This window comes from Halichoerus grypus, chromosome 11 (genome assembly GCF_964656455.1).
Source record: "Halichoerus grypus chromosome 11, mHalGry1.hap1.1, whole genome shotgun sequence".
Taxonomy (NCBI): Eukaryota; Metazoa; Chordata; class Mammalia; order Carnivora; family Phocidae; genus Halichoerus; species Halichoerus grypus.
The window spans coordinates 23,779,555-23,795,679 of NC_135722.1; the positions used below are offsets into that span (position 1 = coordinate 23,779,555).

At 46.5% G+C, this 16,125-nt stretch overlaps 1 protein-coding gene across 5 annotated transcripts in view; it reads right to left on the reverse strand.

Moving 5' to 3' along the window:
• Positions 1 to 16,125, reverse strand: part of LDLRAD3 (low density lipoprotein receptor class A domain containing 3) — a 222,634-nt gene that overhangs the window by 104,984 nt on the left and 101,525 nt on the right. For all 5 annotated transcript variants that reach the window (XM_078058196.1, XM_078058197.1, XM_078058200.1 and 2 more), the window contains one exon: positions 12,656 to 12,781. In XM_078058196.1, coding sequence (XP_077914322.1) covers positions 12,656 to 12,781 — 126 coding nt within the window. The remainder of the gene's footprint in view (positions 1 to 12,655; positions 12,782 to 16,125) is intronic.

A 16,125-nucleotide genomic window follows, 5' to 3' on the forward strand; every position in this document is an offset into this window, starting at 1 on the left:
CTGCACAAGTACGTGAACACCCTGGTGGGGGATCTGTGCTCAATCGACCTTGCTGACAGGGCTGGCATCCACTTACTTTTCTTCAGCCTCACACCCTTTCAACCCTACAAACTCACGCACGGAAAAGAAGTCATCTGTGTGCACGCATGCACATATGTGTACACATATACATTACATATATGTGTGTGTGCATGGATGTGTATAGACAAACCACACACATCTTCAAGATGAACTAATATTGACGATACCTTAAAACACAGTTCCAATAAAGAATCCAGACTGACTGAAAACCAAGTCACAGACTGGCTTTAATGCATATAACCAAGCGGACTAGTAGCCAGGTTATATAAAGATCTCTCACAACACAAGAGGAAAAAGACGAACAACTCAGTAGGAAAATGGGCAAAGGACACGATCAGGCAACTGCCACAAGAGGAATGGCAAATGGTCCATAACAACCGGAAAAAACGTTGACTGTCATCGGTAATGAAGCACCACTTTGACCACAGCAGACTGGCCAAACTTAAGGTCTTAACATACCAGGCTGTTGGCAAGGATGTGGTGGTCTCGGGGACCACCAGTGGGAGTGCAAATTGGGAGAGCGACCTCAGAGACCGATTTAGGAATATCCAATAAAAAGGTGCCCATGCTCTCCAGCCCAGCGATGTCGCTTCCAGCTACACACTCCAGGGAGAATCCCGAAAAAACAGAAATGTTTACTGAAGCACTGTTTGTAAAATAAAAAAAATGAGAAATGACCCAAATGTTCACCCACAAGAGAACAGATACAAGGTGCTACGTCGGTACCACAGAATTCTACGGCAGGAGGTAGCCAACTTTTTCTGTAAGGGGCCAGTTCCTAAGTATTTAAGGCTCTGCTAACCACTCTGCCTTTGTCTCTGTCAGGACTACTCAGCTTTTGCCATTGCAATGCAAAGCAGCCATAGAAAATCCATAAACAGAGAGCATGGCTGTGTCCCAATAAACTTTACTTATAAAAACAGGTGGTGGGGCGCCTGGGTGGCTCAGTCATTAACCGTCTGCCTTCGGCTCAGGTCATGATCCCAGGGTCCTGGGATCGAGCCCCGCATCCGGCTCCCTGCTCAGCGGGGAGCCTGCTTCTCCCTCTCCCTGTTTCTCTGCCTACTTGTTCTCTCTCTTTCTGTCAGATAAATAAAATCTTTAAAAAAAATAAAAAAAATAAAAACAGGTGGTAGGCCAAATGTGACCCAGAAGCCATAGTTTGCCAACCCCTGATAAACAGTAGTAAAAAGTCAATCAACCAAAAAAAAAAAAAAAAAAAAACCCAAAAATCAACGAACCAGAGTCAAGATGGGTAAGTATCACAAATATGGTAGTGTGGGAGCAAGGTAAGTTCAGGACAGTAGATGCCTCCGGAGAGAGGGGAAAAGGATAGAATCCGGGAAGGGGTATATACTGTGAACTTCTAATGATATCTGGTAACATTTTATTTTAAAAATCTAAAGCAAATAAGGCAAAATGGAAATATGATTTTTTTTTAATTGAGGTAAAACTGGCATATAACATTAAATTAGTTTCAGGTGTATAAAATAATGATTTAATATTTGTATACATTGTGAAATGATCACCACAATAAGTCCAGTTGACATACATCAGCACACAGTTACAAATTTTTTTTTTGTGATGAGAACTTTTAAGATCGACACTCTCAGCAACTTTCAAGTACACAATACAGTATTATTAGGTATAGCCATAATTATATCATTATTATAATATATTGATAATAAAATAATTATTAATTATAATATAGCTATAATAATATAACAATAGGCAATGTGATTTTTTTAAAAAGATTTATTTATTTGTGAGAGAGAGAGAGTGAGTGAGTGGAGGGAGGGGCAGAGAAAGAGAGAGAGAGAGACTCTCCCGCAGTCCTGTAGAGCAGACTCCCTGCTGAGCGCAGAACCTGACGTGGGGCTCGATCTTGCGACCCCGAGATCATGACCTGAGCAGAAATCAAGTCAGCCGCTCAACCAACTGAGCCACCCAGGCACCCCGGTAATGTGATTTTTAAAACAGCATTTGTGGGGAGCACCTAGGTGGCTCAGTCAGTTAGGCATCTATCTACCTTCAGCTCAGGTCATGATCCCAGGGTCCTGGGATCGAGCCCCACGTAGGGCTCCCTGATCTGCAGGGAGTCTGCTTCTCCCTCCCCCTCTACTGTTCCCCCTGCTTGTGCTCTCTCGCTCTCTGTGTCAAATAAATAAATACAATCTTTTAAAAAAACCAGGGTGTTGGGGACACAGGTGTTCACTTAATTCTACTTTGCCTTTTCAGTATGTTTGAAAGATTGCACTAAAAATTTTTAAGTGTCTTGTCTGGCAAAAATGTTTCAGGGATCACTTGCTTTCCTTTTCCATTACTCTTCCCTCACAAAATGCCCTCTGGCCCACAAACATCTGTTTTTAGTATCTTCCACACTTAGATGGCCAGTTGCTGACACAACACAGGCCCATGCTGGCGCTCACCCACATCTGGGGTTCCTCCTTATCGACGGCCCCTCGTAAAACAGCATATCCTCACCACCACGCTCCTTATCGTAAAACAGCATATCCTCACCACCACCCAACTGGAGGGCAGAGAAACAGAGGCAGAGGAGGCTACAGGAACACTCCCCAAACCCAGCAGCGAGCCAGAGAAAAAGGCAGTGCGCATGCCCTTCAAGGGCCGGGAGCTTCCTCCTGGAGGGGCCCTCAGGGCTTCACCTCCCTCAGGATCTATTGATTCTCCACCTATGTAAATTCCAACAAGGCTTGCGTTCGCATTGCCAAGACCACAGCAAATTAGAAGGGAGCGGATTTGCTGCCTGCCTTTCGCAGACAAACCGCCGGCAAGAAATAAAAGCAGACAACTATGGCAGGAGACAGAAAAGCTATAAAAAGCTGCCTTAAGAATTCCAAAAGCAGAGCAGCCTAAGATAGTTTCAAAAGAGACCAGAAAGTTCTAAAAGGAGCCAAAAGCAACCCTGTATTACAGCCCCGTCTAAAAATTAACGTTCCTAAGAAGGGCCCTGCGCTATCGCCAATCAAGGTAAACACTGATTAAACCGGGATGCAACACATCGCAGAGAGATCCCTGTCAACCACGGTCCTCCAAGGCATAAACACTTCCAGTTATTGGGCAGACTCGCTTAACCAGAGGAGCAACTCCCCCCGAAGTTTCACTATATTTCTTCCAGGGTCTCTGCACCTGTCAACCAGGCTCAGCCACACTTCAGGGTGAGCGCGCATGGGACGATGGCGGACCAACCCTGGAGGCTCCGGGCAGACGGGGTAGAGTCTTACGGGCTCCGGTGGTCCCATGGAACCCTACCTGGGACCCTAAAGGAGTAACTGCTCGATGGAGAACTCATAAACCGAGCAGAAGATGCTTCCTACATTAGGATGTTACGTCTCAGTATTGTCTAGCAACACTTAATGCGCTCCAAATGTATGTTTTCTTTGTCCTTGGGAAGGTTTACCAGTCACCGAGAAATGTATTACTTTACTCAGTTAACTAGAAAGAGGAACATTATTTATCTCAACAAGGACGGAGAAAATTGTCTGTAGTCGATTTCAAAAGCTCAACAGCAGACTCCAAAGCTCCTCAGTTATTATTAGCACAACAAACACAGGGATCTGAGGATCTGTTTCCCAGCCCACAATACTCAGGAAAGAGAACTTGTCTCTCCCTGCCAGGGGGGAGAGAGGAAGGAGTTAAGGTTAAGCTCCGTGGTTAATTCAACTGGCAGCGTATACTTCAACCACATCTGAAGAAGAAGGACCCAGGGCCCACTGCGGTTGCCCAAAAGCAACTGACCGGCTTCAAGACAGGAAATGAAGCAATCTGTCTCTAGCAGGATGTAGGAAATGTTGCCTTTAATCCATTTAAAGTCTGTGAAGCCGGCCCCTCTTCCACCTCAAAGGGTTCTTCATCAAACACATCAATGAGAAACTCCTCATCACCAGCTCCCTTGCTTCCCATCTGCTCCCCATCCCCTAGCAGTTACTGCTTACTTCCTCACTGAGCATCCCAACCTCATGGCTTCCAGGGAGAGCTTTGCTTTCCAGCTCCAATTTCCCTGGAAACCACGAAGCTGGGAGAGATGCGCTGCCCGGAGCCTTCCTCTGTGCCAGGATGGAGGGCCCCAAGCCCCTCTGCAAATCATCTGTCCCATTACCAAGCACTACTCCCTTTGTGCGGGAAAATGCTTGTAGCCCCGACCTTCAAAGAGGCAGCCTGGGTGCAGCCAGCTGCGGGTTCTTGCCTTCCTTTCAGGGGCTGCTCCACGAGGCCTCTCCCAGCAAGCCCACTGGGCCAGCGTGGCCTGTCTGTGGCCACGTTCTGGAGCTAGCACCTCTTCTGAGTCTCTGCCGGCGGGGAAAGGCTTACCACTCCGGGCAAGATGCAGGAGGCTGAGTCCTCAGTCCTGCTGAGTCTCTAGCGGCTCAGAGGATTTGAATTTTCAAACCCCTTCTCGAGTCCACTGGGTGCCAGCGGCAGAACTCTGATTCACTGCTGATGACAGTTTGTTTCCTCCTCCCTCTAAAGGCTTCCTGGACATGCCCACCTCCTGTCCAACACCCACGCCTGCCTTTTATCCAAGTCCACTGCTTCAACCACCGCCTTCCCGTGGATGGCTTCCCAGACCTTTCCTCTTGCAATAAACATCACTCCCCTGACGCCCTGTGGACACTGCGGCCTGAATACCCCCTCACCTCACACCCTGCATGTCTGAAATGGACGGCCTCCCCTCTCTCGCTCTTCTTGTGACTCCATTCCTATTAAAGGGACCACCATGTCCCAGCTCTTCAGGCTCCAACCACGTTTGACCTTTTCCCTCTCCTCACCCTGCACCTGGCTCAGGTTCAACTGCTCCTCATTGGGTATAAAATACAATCTCCAGGGGCACTTGGGTGGCTCAGTCAGTTAAGCATCTGCCTTCAGCTCAGGTCATGATCCCGGGGTCCTGGGATCGAGTCCCGCATCGGGCTCCCTGCTCAGCGAGGAGTCTGCTTCTCCCTCTCCCCTTCCTTCCTGCTCATGTGCATTCGCTCTCTCTCAAGTAAATAAATAAAATCTTTTAAAAAGGGGAGGGGAGTAATATTACCAACCTAAAATGAAATTGTACATGCAAAGTATATAGAAATGTGCCATACGTATAGTGAGTGCTCCGCGATCATCAACCAGGTGGCTTCTACACCCTGCAGTTTGCATACCCCCCAGCCTCTACCTGGGCCCTCAGCCTGAAAAATCCCCATGGAACTACAGGGCCAATTTTTAATGGTACCCATCCACCTAGGTCCATCTCCTTCAACAGCTCCCTCTGATGAGCCCAGAAGGAATAATCTCCCCATCACTGGTTCCCACAGCACTCCCAACAGCCAACCCCGTATTATAATTATTTGGACTGAGTATTTTTGTCTCCCTTGCTTGAGTGTAATCTCAACAATGCCAGAGTCCTGTATCTGACCCTTCTCTACATCCTTTGCAGTATCTTGCACAGGCCTGGCATAGAAACTATGGAGAGAAGATGAGAATCTGAAAAAAAGGTAGGAGCTGGGGTTAATGAACAATGTATGGCTTAAATATGCCCTCTGGGTATACATCTGAGCCCGCAGGAGAGGATCAAGACATCCATACGTTAGGAATACATCCTGGCTGCCTGTCTTCCTGCTTTAACCCTTTGTTTGATTAGCTGGTTAGCCCACTCATTCAACAGACATTTACTATTGACTCTTCCCTTTAAATAAAGCACTCTACTAGGCACAAGGGATAAAAGAAAACCCAGTCTGTATTCTTAAAGAGGTTACATTCTAGTGGGGAGACAGGCAGGTCAATATGCAATGAAGATAAAGCACGAGAAGTGCGATTTAGTCCACATATATTTACTGCATTGCTAAGGCTTGAGCCAGACTGCGCACTTGGCCCTCGAAATACAGCTGTGAACCTGACAACAATACCATCTCAGGAGGTCACAGTGTGGCAGGGAAGACAGAATAAACACAAAGCAGTACTAAGGACAGTGAGGCAGGGGAAGGAGACAGGGGAGGAAAGGAGTCATTTCTTTATAGGGAGCTCAGGGCAGGCCACTGTTTTCCGGGGGCATTTGTCTGGAGAAGGCCCAAGATGGTGTGCAAACACACATGAGAATGAGCCAGCCCAGCACTGGCAAACCAGGGGTGTTTCCCTAAGGAAGCAGGTCATTTAAGCAGAAGGAAGGAGTCTTTAAGGAGACGTTGATGAGGGGGCTTTGGAGCACTAGGTGGAAGGGTCCCCCTACTGCAACCCCCCTTCTCCCCCAGCTCATGCGATGCAGGCCCGACTCCTTGAGGGCGCCACCGAGGAAATGCGGCATCTAATCTGGCTGACACGAATAGAGCTTTGGGAATAAGGCAGCACTGAGGGGCTCTGTGAACAAAAACCACAGGTACACTGGCAAAACCAGGCAGCTGTTCAGGGGGACAGGCAAGAATTCGTCAGCGGTGGAAGAAACACAGTCTAGGACATGGTGGTTCTTCTGGGCACAGCTACATTGAAAGCAAGAGCAGGAGCTCCTTAGCCTGAATCAGTGGTCCATGGAGGTCGCCCAGGCCACCCTGCCATCTTGGTTCTGGGCAGGAGTCTCCATCCTCACCGAACAAGGATCCAGGTCAGGGCTGTGCGGCCCTCCGAGCCAGCGTCCCACCTCCAGCCAAGGACATCTGAGCACAGGGGAGAAGAGGGGGCCGAACGCAACCAAGGGAGGCAGGACAAAAAGCAAAGGGGTAAAATCTCAGCATGTGAGCCTCTAAGAGGAAATCCTAGTTCTTGCTTATCTTCACTCCTGAGTTGATGAATGCAAAAGGTGGGAAAATGTGTCCATAGAAACAAAGTTCTTTAAAAACAGGACTCTCCTGGGATGCCTGGGTGGCTCAGTCGGTTAGTGTCTGCCTTCGGCTCACGTCATGATCCCACGGTCTTGGGATGGAGTCCCGCATCGGGCTCCTTGCTCAGCGGGGAACCTGCTTCTCTCTCTGTATCCCCCCCGCCCCCGCTCCTACTCTCTCACTTGCTAGCTCACTCTCTCTCTCTTTCTCAAATAAATAAATGTAATCTAAAAAAAAAAAAAAGACTCTCCTGTTATTTATGAAAAGTCAAGACATAACCCAACAAAACCTCTCTTTTATCTTTATTTCTTTTTACTATTTTATTAGAGAAAATTTCAAATATCCAAAAGAGAGACTGGCATAGTGAACCCCCATGTTCTGATCACCTGGCTTTAAAAATTATCAACTCACTGACGATTTTATTTCAATTCTACCCCCATCCCTTACCCCTGTGATTTCATCTTTATATACTTCTTCATTATTATACTTATTATTATAAATATCTAATATGGTATTAGATATTATATATGTATATGTACATACACATCTTTATATATAAGGACTTTTTAATAAACAGAATATCGGGGCACCAGGTGGCTCTGTTGGTTAATCATCCGACTCTTGGTTTGGCAGCTCAGGTCATGATCTCGGGGTCCTGGGATTGAGCCCTGCATCAGGCTCTGTGCTCACTGTGGAGTCTGCTTGATGATTCTTTCCCTCCACCCATCTCTCTGTGCATGCACACACATTTCCTCCCGCTGTTCTCTCAAAAAAAAAATAATAATTCTCACACGTTAGGAAGCTAACAATGATGCCTTAACATCATCAAATATACAACCACAATTCACATTTTCCCAATTAACTCAATTTTGTGTGTGTGTGTTTTTAAACAGTTGGTTTGCTGGAGTTGGGATTGAAAGAAGATTGGTACATGGCATTTGACTGATTTGTTTCTCAGTCCCCTTCAGTCTGTAGGTTCCCTCTTCCTCTAATTTTTCTTAGAATGTATTAATGGATGAAATGGGAGTCCTGCAAAATCTCCCACATTCTGGATCTGGCAGTCTGTCCCCCAGGGGGCCGCCAACATGTTCCCCGTCCCTGAATTTCCCGTGAATTAATGGATGGTGTTACAGAGTGCATGTTGTGTCCCCCAGAGTTCATATGCTGAAACCCTAACCCCTAATAAATGGGATGATCTTGGGGAGGGGAGGGCTTTGGGAGGAGCCTGGGATAAGATGAGGTCATGAAGGTGGTGCTCTCCTGATGGGATTAGGGCCCTTATGAGATGAGCAGCCAAGGGATTTCCCTGTGTGCGAGCACCAAGGAAGGCCAAGTGAGGACATCAACAGGAAGAGGGCCCACACCAAGAACCCAGCCATGATGGTACCCTGCATGTTGGTCTTCCAGGACTAAGAGAAGTAAGTTTCTGTTTAAGTCACCTAATCCATGGCCTTGTGTTATGGCAGCCAGAACTGACTAGGGCAGATTTAGAGGCTCAATCAGATTCAGGTTGGAAGCAGAGGCAGAAACAACTCACAGTGATGATGTGTGTTCCTGCTAGCTCACATCCAAAGGCAAACAACATTTGTCTGTCTCTTTTCTTGTGAGGCTCAGACTGACTTGTGAGAGGTTCCAATTCCGGGTCAGACGCACTCATGACACCGGCCCTGGCTCTCTCCCTGAATGCAGCTGCAATAAAAACCTAGCCAAATACTTGGACAAATACAGCGGCTCTTTCAGATTCTGCGAAGTAAACCAGAGCAGCCCAACTGAGGAAGAAGACCAAAATTTGAACTATTGCTGAAGTGGTTGTAGGTTTACTATTCCCTCCCTCCCCCATCAGAGTCGCAGGAAACTGGAAAGGATCAGAGAGATCGTGGAGCGGGAGTCCATGAAGTTATTTATGAACTTCTAGGCGGATCCCCAGGTGGCACGTGTGTGGATCTGGTCCTAATCAGCACACCCAAGACTTTGAGAACCAAACTCACAGACCACCGCCCAGGTCTCAGACTGACCAGAGTAGGTGAAGAGGTACCACGGATCCAAACAGCACTGCAAAAACAACCACAGCCCACCGAGGGGCTGTTAGGAATTCAGGGCCTGACCCAACAGGGTCATTTGCTTACTAAAACAAAAACATCAACATTCTCTGTAGGATTGAAACAAGACCCAGAGTGTCATACATCATCATCAAAATATCCAGAATATAATCCAAAATTACTTGCCTTGCAAAAAATCAGGAAAATCTCCATTCTCAAGGGAATAGATAATCAACAAACACCAACGGCAAAATAAGACAGATGTTGGAATTATGTGACGAAGACGTTAACGCAGCTATTCCAGAAAGACTCCAACAAGCCAGCAATCACACAAACTTCTGACACAAATGGAAAATAGGAGGTCTCAGCAAAGAACCCATAAGATATAAAGAACCAAAAGGAAACTTTAGGACTAAAAAATACAGTAACTGAAATTTAAAAAACAAAAAACAAACAAACAAAAAAGACCACCCTGTATGGGCTCAAAAGCAAATTGGAGAGGACAGGAAAAAAAGTAAACTTGACAAAAGGCTAATAGGAATTATCCAACCTGAACAATGAAAGGAAAAAATGGATTAAAAACTGAACAGAGCCTCAGGAACCTGGGGGACAATCACAAAAGATCCAAAGTTGTTATCCAAATCCCATAAGGACACACAGTGCTTGAAAACAATCTGAAGAAAGAATAGCTGAAAAGGTCCTAAGTACAGCAAAAGATGAAAACTTACAGATTCAAACAGAACCCGACACAGAATAAACTCAAAGAAATCCCCACAGCCAGACACACTATACTCTAACTGCTGAGAGCCAGACTGGGAGAAAAAAAAAATCTTCAAAGCAGCCAGAAAAATGATGCATTTTCTATGGGGAAACCATTTGCATGGCTGCAAATTTCTCATAGGAAACCACAGAAGCCAGAGGAAGGGCATGGCATTTTTAAAGCGTTTTAAAAAAGAGCTGTCAACCCAGAATTCTATATGCAGTAAAAATATCCTTCAGGAATGAAGGTGAAATCGTGACACCATTGGATGAAGGGAGACTAAGGGGATGTGTCACCACCAGACCTGCTTCAAAAGAATGGCTAAGGAAAGGCTTCAGCGGGAAGGGAAATGATATCAGAAGGAGACTTGGAACCTCAGGAATGAAGGAAGAGCAACCAAAATGGCAAGTCTCTGGGTAAAGAGAGTAACAGACTGTTCTTCTCCACTGGAGTTCTTTAAAATGCATTTGAGACTTGAAAGCAAAAATGAAAATATTGCCTTTTTGGGTTCTGAATGTATGGAGACGTACTATCTCAGACGACCAGAACGTAAAGAGATCGAGTGATAGGGTTTCTACATTCTACTTGAAGTGGTAGAGTGTTAATCCAAAGCTGTCAGTGAACAGATGGATGGCTGGTCCCAGGCATGTTCAGCCCCATCCATACCTTATAAAGCTCCCCATCAATTTTTCATCTAATGCTTTCAGGAGCCACTGATGATCCATTTCTTCACCAGGGTTACAAAACAGATACTCTAATCCTCTCATTCTTCCATGTTAGTTGGTATTCTTCAATTAAAAAAAGAAAAAAAAAAAAACCCTTTCCTATCCGTTGGCTATTTAATTACTCACCAAGTACAAAGCATCTAGGAAAAGGAGGATAAATGCTGGATTCTCTCCTTTTATTTACCAGTTTCAAAATAGTGAATTAGAACCCATTATTTTTAGATGTTAGATATGCCAGAGGGAAATGCTGGCTTAATCCCCAATGACTGAATTTGGAATGGATATAATTAAGTCATTTAGACAATTAAACACCAATATCCAAACATTTAAATCAGACAGGGTCTTTAATATGGCAGAGAATATGCAGAATGGCACAATCATTTAGAATGTATGTACTAGAATGTATCACACTTGCTTTTTATTGCCACTGAATTATTCTCTAGTATGTACATATGAATATATATATATATATATATATAAAAAATTCCCCCTTAGATTATAAGATCCCCATGGACAGCAGGAAGCTAAGATCAAGCTGATACACACTTACTAAAGGACTTAGTGAAATATAAAACAAGTACATCCTTGGACATCCTAAGCCAAAGGCGAAATGCTAGTAAATAGGTCTTCCTCTTCATCACTCACAGCTTCGTTTTAAGTCACCAGGGGTTTTCAAAATCAATTACCCCTTGCCAGCCACCACACTGAACGCTTTTCAGGTACCACCTCATCTAATTGCCACAACAACCCAGGAAGCAGGCTCTTGGCGTCCCCAATTCATGAAACGAGGACACCACTCTGCAAGGAGATTATAAAGCACAGCCAACCCAGCTTAATCAGGGCAGAACACAAACCTGGGGCCAGGCTTTTCAGCTCGAGTCATTCTGCTCAATCAGGCTGCTACCTAGTGAGTGCCTGCCTCCTCCTGCTAAGGTGGGTTTCTGCTACTCTACTCTCCATTCAGCATTCTAGCCATATTTCTGCCATCTGGGATCCAGAAGATGAAATAAGGCAAAAGGAGAAGGCACACGGGAGAGTTATATACTATACTCCTCGTCCCCACTGCGTGGGCACAGCAACTATTCCCTGCAAAGGCATAAATAACAGGGGACATGGTCCCCCTCCTCTTCAGAGGCTTATACCAGAACCAACAGGGTAAGGGAAAGTCAGTTTCTCAAAGCAATCACTGAAGTCATTACAACATGTTTTGAAAAAAAATTAATAACATAAATAACAATTACATGAATAACGACAACAATCCTAATGAATAACATGTACGTGTATATACACGTACACATACATGCATACATACACAGAGAGAGAGGGAGGGAGGGAGGCAGAGAGACAGAGAAAGGCCCGGCACAAAAAAGCCCACATCCGAACCAGGTGCCATTCTGGGCAGTTTCATTTTCCTCCTTACGCTTTTTTATATTTTGCAAGTTCCAAAGCCATTTGCTGGGAGAGCTGATACGGCACAAAAGGTCCCGGGGAAGAGAAGCCAGAAGGTCACTGACGCTGTTGTGTGTGAAGTGGTTTTGGACACAGAGATGCTGGCCAGGAAGGGACTGCGTGTCTCCGGGCCATGGAGTGGGAGCTCCACACCAAGACTGCTAAGAGGCGAGGGGGCGGGGGTCAGAGAGAACAAGAGGGGGCGTGTGTCTGTCTGCGTGGTGCCTTGGAATATTATACAGCAAGTAAAAGGAACTGGGGCAGTCCCACAAGACAAGGAGAACTTTAGCTTTCTATACTATATGGGCGTTTTTTTCAAAAATATTTTCTTCCGATACATATAAAAATACATCAACATCTTTTTAAAAGTCTTTCGAAGTGGGAAGGAAAACCAGCACATCAACCCAGGCTGTTGAGTGGGACAGTCCATCAGAGGAGGGGCGAAGGAGCAGAGAATCGACTCTGCCCATCGTGACCTGCGGGACCCTGGCTGAGCTCCCCGACGTCCCAACACTTCGGATGCCTTATCTGTTGATGAGAACCACACACCCGCACCTGCAAAGCTATTGTCGGAGCAGAAGACAAAGTATGGCCCAGGCCCAGAGCACTTCGGAGAGTCCCCACGAAATGGGAGCTGAGCGCTTACATGTTTGCACAAGCAGGATGCGGGGAAGGAGAGAAGACACCCGAGCCCACGGGAGTGAGGAGCACAGGGAGGAGAGGGGCGGCGCCCGAGGCACCGGGCCCAGCGGAATGAACAAGGGAGGGCGGCCGGGCGCTCCTGGTACTTACTGCAGTTCTCTTCGTCGCTGCCGTCGGGACAGTCCTCAAACCCATTGCACTGGAAGCGGCCGATGATGCAATGGATGCCACTGGCGCAAGGGAAGAACGTCGGGCCGCATTTGGACTTAGCCTTGGCTGTAGGAGGCAAAACAGGACAAAGAGCAGGTCATGAGCAGCTTACGTTTTCTGACCCCTGGCATACCCATCCCACCAACTGAGCGTGCAAAGGGGTCCCTTCACATTTCCCTTGAAGTCCCCAAAGATCTCTTACCACCCGCCACCCACTGTCAACGCCCAGCCACACTGGGAGCCCGCACGCAGCATCCTCGAGGAAGGCGGTGGCTAATCCTGCTGTGCTGACACGGCCCCTGCACAAAGCAGGGCTCAGCCAGAATGTGCTGCACAAAGGAACGAACGGGTGAGCCGATGGGTGTTGGATGCAACCTACTCTGAAGGTGCTAAGGAACCATTCACAATTCATTCCCTGACTGTCGAATTAATTGTCTGCATTTAGTAAGTGTTTCCCATTCTAGGCAGCGTGACCAGAGCTTTCCGTGGATGCTCTCATTCAATCCACCCAGCAACCACCCACTGGCAAGGTGTGCAGAAAATAATTAACACCACCGGACGGAGACGGCTACCCTGCAAAGAGGCTTGCTTGCCTGCAAGGTTGGCCCTTGCGTGGCTGACTTCCGGGAACTTGGATTTCGGGAAGGTTCGCACCATTCTCTCCTAAGAACGGCTCCCTGTGCCTAAACTGTTTATTCGAACGGTGCAGTTTATGCTGAACACCTGCTTTTCTTCTGGGAGTTTGGGATTGTGGTAGATGCTGGGCAGACAGCGCCTGCGTAACCAGCCCCCACTAAGAACCCCGGGCACTGAGTCTGTAACAAGCTTCCCCAGGAGAAAATATTTGTCACACGCTGTCACAACTTGCTACTGGGGAATTAAGTGCATCCTGTACCACTTCACTGGGAGAGGACTCGAAGTTTGATCCTGGTTTCCTCTGGCCTTCCCTCCATTTGTCTTTTCCCTTTGCTGATTTTGCTTTGTGTCCTTCCACTATCCTAAGTCATATGACTATATGCGGAGTTCATGGAATCCTCCCAGCAAATCACTGAGCCTGGGGGCAGTCTTGGGGACCGCTGACAAGGATGGGTATGGTTCTCATCCCAATGTCAGAGGTGTGCTTTGAGGGGTAAAGGGACTCACCCAAAGCCACACAGTTAGAAAATGGGACACTGGGGTGAGGCCCTTGGCACTAGACTCCAGAAGCCCAGCTCTCTGCCAGTCTGTCACTTCTCACAACAGAAGCCAGACGCCGGTTCAGAGAAATTCTCCTTCCGCTCCTGCTGCACAGACAGTTTCAACAGAAGCTGCTGCAACTGGGCTTGACTGAGTGTCCTGCTGACCAAACAGCCCTGCGGGGTAACGGGCTCCCCTGGGCACGGCGCCGGCTGCTCTAGCTTGTGATTCCAGGGTGTAAGATCAGAGCTATTGCTGCGTCCCAGGTAGCGGGCCCCGACCAGCGTCCCTCTCGTCTCCTGCCTTAGAGGCAGGACCCATGGTCCTCAAGAAGGAAGGGACATTTCTTGGGAACAGACAGGTAGTACGTTACCTTCATGTTCCTGTCGTCAGGAACATGCCAACTTTGGCAAGCGTGATCCACAATCAACAGGGTTTTAAGGCCTGGGACGCGCCTAGGTTTTAAAAACTCCCAACACTTTGTTTCAACCTGGAACTTCTGTAATGGTGCTGGTGTGCTCTTCAAAACCACAAACTTGGGAGACAGAGTCTGGGTTCAAACTGTGGCTCTACTTTTTATGAACTTGGGCAAGTTTCTAAATATTAGTGAGTCTCAGTTTCCTCATCAATAAATCGGAGGTAACATCTACCACCCAGGGCTCTAGGGAGGATTCGATGAGATAATCTATACAAAATGCTTCTTAGCACAGCCCATGGTATACAGCAGGTGCTCAATTAATGGTAATACTAGTGCTATTTACCATCGTCATCGTCAGTTGTAGAATTTTAAAAATTACTTCTTGGGCTGCTAATTTTTTTTCCTGATCGCCAAAGTTAAAAAAGCTCGTTATGGAAGATCTCTATGAAGTGATACGAAACGATCTCCAGGATATACTGTTAAGTGGGGGGGAAAAAAGCAAAGTGCAAAAGAGTATCTATAATATTTTCACCCTCTGTATGAGCAAAAGAGAGGGATATAAGAAAATCTACATGGATTGGTTCATCTGTGCAGAAGGAACACAGGAAGGACAAACCAGAAACTAAAGAGCCTGGTTATATACAGGGGGTGGAAAAGGGGTGGAAAGAATGGAGAAATGAGATTGGAACGAGGCTGCGGGATGAGTCTATATAGCTCTGACTCTTAGAACCCCAATATTTCACACACCCAAACAGTAAAAAATTAAAATCATCCACACGGATGTATGTGTGCAGACACTCAAAATATGATAGAAACAGCAAAAGTGAATGTGACTGGATTATAGATGAGTAAGCCCACCACACTGAAGGCTGTGGGGAAGAACAGAACCAGCCTAAGTAACTCGGGAAACCGTTACTTTGCCTGGATTCCATAAGGCTAAGGAAAAAGAATTGTACACAAATAGGGCACTTATTTGTCACAGGGTTATGGATTAGCAGTTCTGAAACTACTTTCTGTGTACTAGGACTGAACAAATAAGTAAATATATTGCAAATAATAACCGTGAGGTTTCTCACTCTCAGAGGAAGAAGTTAGAAATAAGGAAAGTGGAGAGGCTAAATGATCCCTGAGGCTTTGGACTGGAAGTAAAGGCATCAGTATGAAGTCAAGATTTGTAAAGATAGACAGATAGATAGGCAGAGAGACATACAGATAGATAAGAGAGAGAGAGACAAATATTTATAGAATTTTTTAAAAGATTTAATTTTTTGAGAGAGAGAGAGAGAATAGCTCGTGAGAGAGCACAAGCAGTGAGGAGAGGGAGAGGCAGACTGCATGCTGAGCAGGGAGCCTGATTCAGGTGGGGCTCACTCCCAGGACCCCAGGGATCATGACCTGAGCTGAAGGCAGACACTTAATCGACTGAGTCACCCAGGTGCCCCAGGAGAGAGAAATATTGATCTGGTGTGTGCATGGGTCAGCATACATACATGTATTTTCTAGTTCCATCTGCTAAGAAGGACGAGAAGCAATACACTCCAGTAGCCAATGAGCACACCCAGCACCAGATCGTGGTTTCTAAATACCATTATCCATAAAGGGAACCAGGGCTCCTTGGAGAAGTGGTTAATTCCAGGGGGAAATTCAAGATGAACCTGGAGTGTCTTGTGTTGCCAGAGAGTAAAGAAGTGCTCAAAATATGATGGAGGCATGTGAGGACACAAGAGTCAACCTGAAGGAACTCCCCAATGGCCAAAGCTACGACACTTGAGTGACAAAATAATGACAGTTTTGGACTATACCCCAGAGAATACAA